General features: G+C 35.2%; 1 protein-coding gene across 9 annotated transcripts in view; it reads right to left on the reverse strand.

The window, feature by feature from the left end:
• Nucleotides 1-2,231: 2,231 nt before the first annotated feature.
• The window catches only part of LOC127813645 (G-type lectin S-receptor-like serine/threonine-protein kinase SD1-1), an 86,205-nt gene continuing 75,933 nt past the window's right edge, over nt 2,232-12,503 (reverse strand). Inside the window, exons 1-8 of one of the 9 annotated variants that reach the window (XM_052354717.1) lie at nt 8,064-8,249; nt 5,728-7,523; nt 5,095-5,220; nt 4,668-4,807; nt 4,339-4,549; nt 3,806-4,049; nt 3,544-3,694; nt 2,387-3,443 (exon numbers count right to left, since the gene is read on the reverse strand). In XM_052354717.1, the coding sequence (XP_052210677.1) occupies nt 3,138-3,443; nt 3,544-3,694; nt 3,806-4,049; nt 4,339-4,549; nt 4,668-4,807; nt 5,095-5,220; nt 5,728-7,024 (2,475 nt within the window). In that variant the 5' untranslated portion in view covers nt 7,025-7,523; nt 8,064-8,249 and the 3' untranslated portion in view covers nt 2,387-3,137. The other 8 variants (XR_008026162.1, XM_052354720.1, XM_052354716.1 and 5 more) reach the window with 8 other exon arrangements.

A 12,503-nucleotide genomic window follows, 5' to 3' on the forward strand; every position in this document is an offset into this window, starting at 1 on the left:
CGCAGCGATGGGGCAAACCTCAGCGAGAACGCTGAGTCCCTAAAGGGGGTGCATGTAGGCACCTTAGGAAAATCCCACATCGGCCATGCATCGGGGGAGATCTGGGATCGGTTGTAAGGTCTCATGACGAGGACGTCATGTGCTTAAGGGGGGGATAATGTAATACCCCAAGAGCCCAAAGAAGTGTAGTATATATCGAGAATAGGTAAGGAAGGAAACAACACCAGCTGGATACCTTTTGGGCTGAATGTTGGCAAAGAACTCCCAAGTTAAGCGTGTTAGATCTGGGGTAATCCAAGGATGGGTGATCCCTCTGAAAAATTCGTGTAGATCCATCAGGATAAGTTATTCCGGTTCTTCTTATCGCTCGATACGGGGTGTTATAATAAATCTTATCTCGGAACGCTCATCGAGATCATGTGATTTTCTTTAGACAATTTCACTTCAAGGCATTTTCTGCAGTCAATTCGATACTTATCACTGTTATCAAGCCAATTTTTTAGCATTCTAAACTTATCGAAATTATGTGGCAATCTCACCAAAATATGAGTTCTTACAAATACCTACACGGCCTAAGCCCAAAACAAGAGTCAATTCATATTAGGCCCCAAGCCCATTTAGCCCACAATTTTGGACTCTTTTATACATTTAAACTCCATTTATATGGGCTTATAAATTTTTAATTTCACTTACATTTATCATCGCACAAAATTATTATTTTCATTAATTGCTTCTTATCAACACATAAATTATTTTCAACAATTAATTAGAGCAAAACTCAAATACCTGAAATAAATTACCAATAACGCCTAGACCCACTAATGGATCGTTACAATTATTATTAGAAATAGAACAAAAAAGTGAAAAAATTGTAGGATAAATTTAGATGAGATAGTAATAATTAGGGTTAGAAAAATCACATGCAGTGCTCTCTATTAGACAAGTGAGTCAAATTTCAGAGAACTACTACTAGATCAAGGCTTGGGTTCGTTTCTATTTCTAGGACCCTATAATGTGTATATATATATATAAAAAATATGTTATATCTATAATTTATTAGATGAATATAATTCAACTTAATAAAATAATATATTTGATAAATATAGATACTTTTATGAATATAGTTTATTAGAAGAATTCATTTATTAGCTGACACTCAATTATGATACTAATCAAATTTGCAACACTTTTTCAAGGAATTAAAAGTATTTCTTCATAAATTAATGTCAATTTTATTAATATTGTTAATTCTAATAATGTCAAAATTGAGTGTTAGCTAGGACCAGCTCAAGGCATAGGCCACTAAAGCTTATGTCTAGAGTCCCCAAAAAAATGAGCCTCTTATACTTTAAAATTCTATTCTGTGATGGTTTTTTTGTTTAAGTTTATGTTTTATTTATTTTGTTGTTCCATAAAAAAAAGTAAATTCTTTTTTAAATATATGAATGCCTTATAAAATACTCTTAACCATTCTTGTTATTCTAATTTTGACAGATTTTTTTTAAATTAAAATTAATAAAATTTTATTTACGTTTAACTATGACACAAAAAGATTAAATAATTTGACTATATTATCAAATTAAATTTTTTTTTTCTAAAATTGAATATAAAAATTTAATTAATAATTTTATATCTAAAAAAATAAGAAAATTAAATTTTAAATATTTTTTTAATATTTATTTATATTATTAAAGGACTACTAAAATAACTCTTGACTAAGTCCACAAATATTCTTAAGTTGACTTGGTGTTATTGTAGTACTATTATTGCAAAAATAATCCCACCTCCCACACCGCTACCATCAAAACCTAAAAATATATGGATTAAAAAAATAATGATATATATCTATCCACCATAATATCTTTTTTAAAGTCATTATATTCTGTCTCATGCTTAAAAGTTTTTCATTAACTTTTCTCTGAATTTTTTTGGCTAATACGTTTATTGATGGTAAACTTGAACACGTGTAATATCTTAAAAATTATATTAAGCAAGCACACAAAAATTTATGTAAGCTTATTCTAAAAAAAATAAATAAATCTTGATGGGAGAAGAGACCATGCCACCATGTGAATAAAAAATTTAAAGGCTGACCCACTGCTTCATTTGAATCTAGGCGCAGAGCCCATGATATGGTCTTTGAAGGCGTATTTGCATTTGGGAATGTCTTGGTCCAGACCACTTGAGCTGAATGAAAAGTTCATTCCCTAACCTGCATGCACCTCAATATAGGAACAGAGCCCGGCCATGACATGGACTTTGAAGGCGTATTTGCATTTGGGAATGTCTTGGTCCAGACTACTTAAACTGAATGAAAAGTTCATTCTCTAAACTGATGCGCATGGAACTGCAGCAAGAAGAAGAAGAGATAACAGAAAATTAGTTACAAAAAGATAAAGAAAAGGACGGAAATGTTCTTCAGCAAATGAATCAAAAGAACCTTCCATGAGTCAATGAATTCATCACAAAAATGGAATTCTAACAAGAAAGGAGCTAATCCATACAAAATTTATGCGCAAGTACAAGTGTTATAGCTAAAATTTAACTTATACATGATTTTTAGGCTGAACATATGAAGTCAATAGTTCTTTTTATCAGCAAAGCACTGCTCTATATACCAGAGGAAGAAACAAAAAGGCGAGTTTACAAGAGTTTTCAATACAATCATGTATTTTAATGATAGGGGAAACATATACCTAAGTTAATTTTTGGGTAATGCAGCTGAGGCACTGTATGACATCGTTCTTCACTATTTACAGGTACATACAATGAGGTGTTTTGGCGGGGTGCAATTTTGTTCACCCTGGGGTAAAAGCGTCATTTTGCTCTCCCTCCATACCATCACCCCATTTCTCTCTCCTCTCTTTCCTTCCTCCCGCCACTGACTCATTGCCTCACCTCGTCGTTGCGCAGCAGCAAGGCAAGGCAGAGCGGCAGGAGGAAAGAGATAGAGGAGAGAGAAATGGTGAGGCGAGGCGGCGGGTTGGCGAGCAGCGGCGAGACGGTGGTCGGTGAGTCAGCGGCTGGAGGAAGGAGAGAAAGGGGAGAGTGAAAGGGTGTGATAGAGAGAGAGGTCCAAAATGACTTTTTTACCCCTAGGGTAAAGTCACCCTAGGGTGAACAAAATCGCACTCGTTTTAGCGGGCCTCTAGTCGTGTCACGGTCACCTCATTGGCGCTGGACATGCTTTCAGCCATCAGATGAAATGTATCCTCAGGTATCCTCTCCATATAAAACCCTGGTTGCTTGGGCTGGGGTAGGACTATAGTCTCGGTAATCAACATTAAGAGCACAGTTGACATGGTCGGTCTGTCTTTAGGGCATTTCTGCACACATAGAAGACCAACCTGCATGCACCTCAATATCTCTGACATTGGAATTGAGCCCTCAACCTGAGGGTCTAATAGCTCAGAGGCCTTTCCTTCAATCCAAAGTTTCCAAGCCTGATATCACGTCAAAGAAATCAACTACTAATAAGAAAGATAAAATTAACAACTGGAGAACAGGAGAAAGTAAAAACGGTATGTTTGTTCATGAACTTACATGCCCAAGAAGGTTAAAATCATGGTCGGGATGATGGAACTGTCTGTTCCTTTTGCAACTCAATATTTCCAAAACCATGACTCCAAAGCTAAAGATATCTGATTTCATTGAAAAAATGCCATCTATAGCATACTCTGGAGACATGTAACCACTGCATGTAATTATCAAAGGAGCTAAAAATTAATGCAAGATGATTAGAGATGCAATTAGGTCACGTTTAATAGCTAAACCCGGATAAGGGCAAAGAGCATTGGTCACATACTAAGTTCCAACAACCCTTCTTGTTTTTGCAGTAGATTGATCCCCTCCAACAGCCCTCGCAATTCCAAAATCTGAAATCTTAGGATTCAAATCATCATCAAGTAGTATGTTGCTGACTTTGAGATCTCTATGAATTACTCTCAATCTTGAATCACGATGAAGATAAAGAAGCCCTTGTGCAATCCCCACAATAATATCCAAACGCCGCCTCCACCCGAGAGATTTACTTCTTGTGTTTGCAAGACCTGCATTGAATAGGGACCTTCAATAATGATCTCAATAGACCAACAATAATATCATCACAAGCCTTACTCCCACTAAGTGGGGTCAGTACAATGATCATTAATTTATTAAAAAAGAGTGCCCAGTGCATGAAGTCCCCAACTTCACGAGAGTCTGGAGAGGATTTTATTTGTATACAGCCTTTCCCTTGTTTTTTTGGCAAATAAGCAGTTCTCCAACAGTCAAACCCATGACCTTCCACATCAAAAACAAATTCGAAAAAACACATAAAGGAAGGTAAGGAGAGCGAACCAAAAATGAAGGAATCCAAGCTCCCATTGGCCATGTACTCGTAAATTAACATTCTTTCTTCACCATTGATGCAACACCCCAAAAGCCTCACCACATTACGATGTTGAAGTTTGGTGATCAAAATAACCTCATTTTTGAATTCATCAAGACCTTGTTTGGAGTTGATTGCGAGTCGTTTGACAGCTATTTCCTTTCCAGTTGACAGAAGTCCCTATGATAATCACATAACATTCATTGGAACTTGATGCTAAAGGTTACAGCTTTCTATTCTTGAGTATGTAGGGACCTCATTTGTCCACTAAAATGGTATACTAATGTATTATACTTACCTTGTAAACAAGCCCAAAGCCACCTTGTCCAATTATATTATCATCAGAAAACTTGTTAGTTGCCCCTTCAATTTCCACTATATCAAATATGGGCAATTCTAGATTTTCTTTATCACTGGCTTGAATGTTGGATCCTATATCTGTTATCACAAAATTCAGAAAAATTATTTGTTACTTCTATATAAGTGCTGTGTTTCTCATTGATGTTTGTGTGCAGGCAAAAGAACTAGTGCCATAATTTCTCATTGATGTTGGTATGCAAGCACAAAAGAAATAATATCTTATTACAACTATGGAGTGTAAATTATTGCTTTGACTTGGTATAAATTGTTCATCAAAAGAAAATAGTGGAAATACAGAAAAAGATAAAAGACTGAAACAATAATAAAGTGGGGAGGCAGGAATTAATAGAAATTATTTTATTTACCTTTTGTTTTTCTTTTAACCAACCAGCATACTAAGGAAACGCTCAGCAATAACATCACAATAACAGAAGTTACCACAATGGCCATCTTCTTGCCGTGCAAGTTGTGGGGCTTCTTCAAGTGTTGAGCTGCAAAGAAGACAACCATGGCCAGGGATTCACAAGACACAATTATAGGAATCACCCATGCAGTAGATGATACTGGAAGGCTTCTAAAAAGAGCAGATGAAAAGCATGGGAGGGCTCTGTGGCATGCTCAAAGACCCTTTTTTATCAATGAAATATTGTGAAGACACCAGAATCAGAAAACTTAAAATCTTTTTTTCTTTTTTTTTCCTGGGCAGTAGGAATGAAATCAAATAAACTACATTTAGAGCAGGTAATTCCACCAAAAGTTAATGGACAACTCCCAAACACGTTCTTTTAGGCTTTGGTTGTGAACTAGATAAATGATACAAGAAGTAATGTTCTAAAAAACCAGACAGGAGTTGTGATCCAATAAAGGAAAAGGGTTAATTGTCAATAGTTGAAAAGGGTTTGAACTAGGTTTGAAAATAATTGTATTAGATAAACAAAAATAACTAAATTTAGAATAATACTATTTCCTAAAAATAAAGTACAAACTAAATAACATACCTAATTCAATAGCATCTACCCGTATATACAAGTCTAGACCCCCATAGGAGAACCTTCTTGTGTCCATCAAATCCCCATACCATGTCAAACACTCGCCCTTGTCTCCACTTGCGTAAGCCAAGCAAGAACAATTTCCCAAACACGCATGCTCGCACTCTTCCACCTTCAAGTTCATTGCTAATTGTGCCTCCAAGGTATTGGGAACCTTTGCATTTGTAATTTTGACAAACCCTTCTCCATGACCACACATGTGATCTTCCGTGCGCTTCCTCGTGCACCCAGCGGAACCATCTCCTGAATACCAATCACGTGCAGATGTGGGTTCATATCCCGGGAGGCATGAGCACTCAAACGCAAACCCATTGTTTGGATCACAAATACCATATGCACCGCAGTGGCCATAATAGTCACACTGATCTTTGGGGGCTGACCAAATTAGGTTCCATTCATTGTCATGATTCCATGTACTGCCTACAAAACCAGACTCATCCAGGTATGTTATATACACAACAGAGGCATTGAAATCATACATCACAGAGAGTTCATCACTATTGTCAATATAATTGGTACTGGATGCGGAGTGAGCGCTAGCAGACACTGGTATGCCATTAAAATTATTATTGATCCATGGCCCAGCTTGCCATCTAGGGGTCGAGCCCTTGAGCAAGACTAACCGAGGCAAGCCTTTTGGATCCATTCTATAAGAATATTCCCCAGCGCTTGGGTCGTCAGGCGACTTCCAAGATGTCAAGAACCAGTCTAAACCAGTCTTACGGTCGAGCCCCAGTTTCATTTTTGGTAGGAAAACATGTGTGGGATAATCAAAGCTTTGCCACACAATAAGTCTACTTGCCTTATCACCTCGAAACAACACCAAATTTCCAGAGTCAAGGAGTTGAGTTGAATAGCTTCTGCTTGCTGTTCTTGCTGTGGAAATATTTGTCTGCCAAAATGGAACACTTTGGTTATTACTGTAGATGACGAGATCTCCATCTTTGTTGATGGACAGAACTCCAGTGGTATCCTTGATTGGATTGTTTCTATTTGCAACCCAAACTATGGTTTGTCCTAATATCTTCTTGTACCATATTCCTACATACCTATTTCCAGAATTTCCAGGACTAAAAAACTCAAGTGCAAAGGTCTCACCCGTTGATACCAAAAGGTCACCGTCCTTGATGGCTTGGCTTGAAGTTAAGGTATCAATGGAAGTGCAAAATCTGAAGAAAAGAAACAGAAAGGAAATGAAGACCCATGTTTCAGGTTGCATCATTTTGGTGTAAAAGTTGAAGGACATGACTGGAGACCATAAGATGCTATTTCAATGTTCGAATATCAGTTATCCTATATGTGCTTCCCTTTTAAATTGTGAGTGGCTTCTTAAACTGGTGGTGTTATTATAAAGTGCAGTTATTTGAGTTGGCAGAATATGACAAAAGCCTAAAGACCCAAAGGCCGGGGTCAATGAAACAATTTTTGCCTTTGCCAATGCCATTGTTCACTAGTATGTGCAACCATGTATAGCAAGATTCCGGTCAAGTGATGAAGAACATTTGTGCATCCCATATTTCATGATATATTTTTCTTGCCCTTCCTACTTGACTGACGTTTCTGACTGTAAATATAAACATACAGTCCTTTGAAGGATAGATCCTTGAACAGCACAAGAGTTTGTAGTATCTACTAACACAGATCCTCCTATTTTTCCCCAGCAATTGGACAATAGATGGATTGGCTAGCCCTTAGTCAAGGGCATTAACTAGTCAAATGGTCACATACTCTGGATGTTGCAATTCCTGCAATGACACGGAGTTGAAAGGAGACAGTGAACAAAAGTCTAAAGCAGTTCCAATCAATTTCTATCAAGTGGGTATACAAGGACATTAAAGTCTTCGTGCTTGCTTAAAATAGTCTTCTTTTTATTGCTTTTGAAGCTTGTTAAGTGAATCTCAGTGGAGTGTCAATCAAATAGTCAGCAACCAATGGGGGTTTTAGCCAACAAATGGGGGTAATTATCCAAAACTCACGCAACTCAGGGCAATGATTCCGTTCAATGTTGTTAATGGCAGAATCACTCAATTTGACTGAGCCTCACACTTGATTGGAGGGACGAATCACTCAATTACAACAAGGAAGCTTGGAAAAATAAACAGCTCCTAAATTTTCAAGTGAAAAGGAACCTTTGTGCCTCTTTCATCATAGGGTTTTAACTAGAATATACCGTAAGGCCACCACTATCTAGTAACTATTTACAAGTTCTTTTTCTACAATTCCAGAGAGCGTAAAATTCCTACACTTTCCAACTTGCACGTCTCAAGGGCGATAGCAAGACGAACCTGGTTCGTGTATACTCGTCTTGTAGTGGCCTAGAGATTGAGAAGGCGCGGCAACTTTGAAAGTCCCAATCCCCAGTTTTGAAACGACGGAAAGTTGTAAAGCGAAAGGTCGGATAATCGACTCAACGTTTGGGCGAAAGGATGGAAAGTTGTAAAGCGGAAGGTCTGATGATCCACTCGGCCATTAAAAGTGAATTATTTATAACGATCATGTTTGACAACCACTAAAAGATTAGAGATGGGGTGGTTCCTCAGCCAGCATATTTGTGACAACCGTCGATGGCGGCCATTAAAAATGGATTATTTGTGACGGCTATGTGTGGCGGTCACTAAAGATGGATCATTTCTAATAGTGACGGCCACGTATGGTGGTCACTAAAAGTAAATTATTTGTGACGGTCACTAAATGTGGATTATTTATAACCAATGTTATTTGTGCAAGCTTATTTGTGAGGGTTGGGATGAGCGGCCACCAATAATACATTATTAGTGACGTCCATCGATAACGACCACTAAAAGTGGATTATTTGTAACAAAAAACAAGGTGATTTGTGCAACCTTATTTGTAAGGGTCGAGATAGGCGACCACCAATAGTACATTATTAATGACAGCCACAAATGACGGCCACTAAAGGTTGAGTATTTGTGACAATCAAATATGGCAGCCACTAAAAGTTTCGAAATGTAGAACTCGCTCTAACAAGTTTATTTGTGACGACAGCTAAAGGCAACCATTAAAAGTTCATTATTTGTGACGGCCAGAATTAGCAGTCACTAAAGTATATTATCTGTGATGACTAGAAGTGGCCGCCACTAAAAGCTTGGAAAATAGGTTTGAGTCATTATACTTATTTATGAGGGATAGGGTTTGTGGCCACTAAAAGATGAGTATTTGTGATAGCATAATGTGATAGCCACTAAAGGTGGATTATTTATAACAACCACACATGATGGCGACTAAAAGCTTTTGGCATAATTTTAATATACTTATTTGTGGCGGCTAGTTTTGACAATTACTAAAAGTGAATTATATATTAATACAGAAAAGTACAATAATATAAAATATAATTAATAATTAATAAAAAAACATTTTTATTTTTAATAACAATCTTCTATTATGTTTTTATTTTTTAATAACATTCTTCTTTTGATATTCTTAAAAAGTATATTTTTATTTTAATATACTTTTATAATTAATTATTAATAATATACTTATTTTGAAAAAGTATATTTTTATATTCTTGAAATATAAAGTATAATTAATAATTAAAAATAAAGTATGTTTTTTATTTCATTCTTCTTTCAATATTCTTAAAAGTATATTTTTTACTACTAAAAAATTTACAAAAAAAGAAAAAGATATTTTGTTTATTTTTCTTTTCCTTTAAAATATAAACAAAAGTTTGAAAAATATTTAAAATTTACAAAAACAAAAAAATATATTTTATTTATTTTTTTCTTTCAAAATATAAACAAAATTTTAAAAATAACTTTTAAATTTTAAAATTATTTATAAAACTTTAAAAATAAATAAAAATATCTTTTTTATTACCCTCATCTCTCCTGCCTCCATTTTCCTCCATCTCCATCTCTCTCTTTATCTCCTTCTCTCCTGCCTTATTCATTCCCCATCGCCTCCTTCTCTTTTGTCGCAGCATCTTGCCTCTATCTCCTTCTCCGTCTCCAGCTCCAGCTTCGGCTCCGTCACAGCCTCCTTGTTGTCTCAACACTGTCGCGGCTTTCGCCGCATCTGCTACCTCAACGCCGTTGTCCCATCCGTTGCCTCAACACCGTAGTCGTCTCCATCTCCATTGCGGCCTCCAGCTCCAGCAGATCTATCTCTGATTTTGTTATAGTAGAGAACAAATTTTGTATTTTGTTACAGTGTTTTAGTTGAATAGATTTTGTTTTTTATTTGTCCAACATTATTTTACCTAATAGTTATTTGTTAACATTATTGGTATCGGATTATTATATGAAAATGATTTGTGAATTAGAATTTATTTAGTTTGATTTGAACCACGTGAAGCGATTTTGTTGGAATTATTCATTCGAAAATGGTGTCACTGTGTTGGAATGATGTGGGAATGAATCCTGTGCCTCTTTAAGTTGGTTCCAGGTTTCTATCTTCCCGGAGCAAATCTGAGGGAGCATATGAGAACATGGAAGATCCTATGTATAATTTAGCTATGTTCTATAGATCTTGTTCAAAAAATGAAGTTAATGTGTAAAGAGATTTAAATAAATTTTGTTATGATTTTGAATGCTCAAGTTTAGAGATGATGTTTAATATGAATGCTTTCTCTTTTGAGTTTGAAGCTATCAGTCATCTTATTATTGGAATTTTCTGGTGCAAGACCCAATGTTTCGTTATAGAGATCTTTTTCTTGGATTTGAGGCATGTCAATAGTTACCAGCTTTGGTTAGAACTTGCATTTCATGGTATTTTCTGTAGAAAAAATCTATGATATAGAGTGAATTTGTTCTTTATAAGGTACAAGTGCATGTGATTACCATGGATGGCATTTCTTGTAAAGAAACATGATATTGAGTGAATTTAGTTTTTGATTTATTTTATTTTATTTAGATTTTAGATTTTTTAGCTTTTATTTTTTCCCTTGGATACTTTTAACTAGAATATTTATCTTTTAGTTTTAGCCTATAAATTGTTGAGGTTATTGATTTTGAATAAGAATACTAAATTCTCTCTCTCTCTCTCTCTGGGGTTCCCTCCCCTATAATTCTTCTTCTTATCCATCTTCCCCCATTTTCTTCTCTTATTCTTCAACTTTTTGCATCTGCAGTCCTGTATCACCATATCTTGTGTAAAGCCATTGTATCCCATTCTAATGATACACTAAGCAAGCACCTCTAACAAAATTTGGCTCTTACCATGGTATTTCAAATGAAGATAGATATTCAGTTCAATTAATTTCTTGTTCGTTTTGGGGAATCTTATGTTATTTAAGATTTAGCATGGGAGGGTATATATGTTCATTATACCTCATTACATGGGGTTAGGAGAAGTTGATCACATTAAATTCTTGTTGGTTTTGGGGAATTTTATGTTATTTAAGATTTAGCATGAGATGGTATTTATGTCCATTATACCTCATTAAGCATGGGAAGTTGACCATAGATTTTCTCTTATTAGCCATTTATGTCATTTGCTTTTATCTCTCTTCTCTCCTCCTCGTATTTCTTCCATTTTTCATCTTTCTTTTGTTTACTTTTATTTTATTGGAAATTTAAGTTTGTCCCAGAGCTTGACCCCATATTTGTGGTTATCTTGTAAAAAAGTATATTAAGATCATCATAAATTTTCCAATAGAGTGGCATTGGGATTTTTACAAGAAAAAAGATTGATCAATGGTTGATTTCACGTCAAAAGAAATAGTGGTAAATTTTATTTTAAGTAGTTTATGTTGTTATTGTGATATATATTTTAGTATTATATTACAACATATCTATTTTATTTATTATCAAATTTCAGGACAAAATTCAATCTTTAGTAATCCAAAAAACTGAGGAAGAATCTTCTCAAGTTAATGATGAAAATGAAATTTTCTCTGAAATAATGGGAAGAGAAAGACATGGACGTGTTCATGGGTATGGATTCAGACCAACTCCTTCTTCTATCCTTGGAAAGATTCTATCTCGTCATGAGCTCATTACAGAACTAGAACAAATGCGACAATATAATAATGGTTTAAAAAATGAAATGCAACTTTTGAAAGAGAAAAATGAAGCGTTGTCGACAAAATTGGACCAAGTCGAAGAAAGAAAATTAATTTTTGAACCTTTTATGGAAGATGTTAGGGCTGGAAGGATTAGAAATAACAATTGACTAGACTTAATTGTTTGATGTCTTTTTTTGATGTAAAGTGCTAGATGTCTTTTTTTAATGACAATGTAAATGTAAAGTGCTACTCAATTACTAATTGATTAGAGTTGTTTTTTGAAGTTTCTTAATGATTAGAATGGTGTTTATTTTGGTTGCAATGTATTAAATTAATAGAGTTTAAAATATAGAAAAACAAGTAGTGGATTGTGGAAAAATTTTATAAAAATAACTTTTTGTGACGGCCAACAAAAAGTGGTCACTAAAAATGTCTTCTTTTGTGGCAGCCATGGCTCTCACTAAAAATATATATCAAACACTTTTTGTGACAACCAATATAATGTGGTCACTAAAAAACGTTCATTTTGTGGCAGCCAAAACTATCACTAAAACTTTATCATTTGTGACAATTAGCAAAGTTGTCACAAAAAATTCATTACTTGTGATAACGGTGGCCATCACTGAAGAGTCATTACTTATGACAATGGTGGCCGTCACTGAAAAGTCATTACTTGTGACGACCATGACCGTCACAAAAAATGACATTAGTGGTGAACGACTGTGGTTGTCACTAAAAAAATTTTTGTGACTGTCACATT

This window comes from Diospyros lotus, chromosome 11 (assembly GCF_014633365.1).
Source record: "Diospyros lotus cultivar Yz01 chromosome 11, ASM1463336v1, whole genome shotgun sequence".
NCBI classification, from domain to species: Eukaryota; Viridiplantae; Streptophyta; class Magnoliopsida; order Ericales; family Ebenaceae; genus Diospyros; species Diospyros lotus.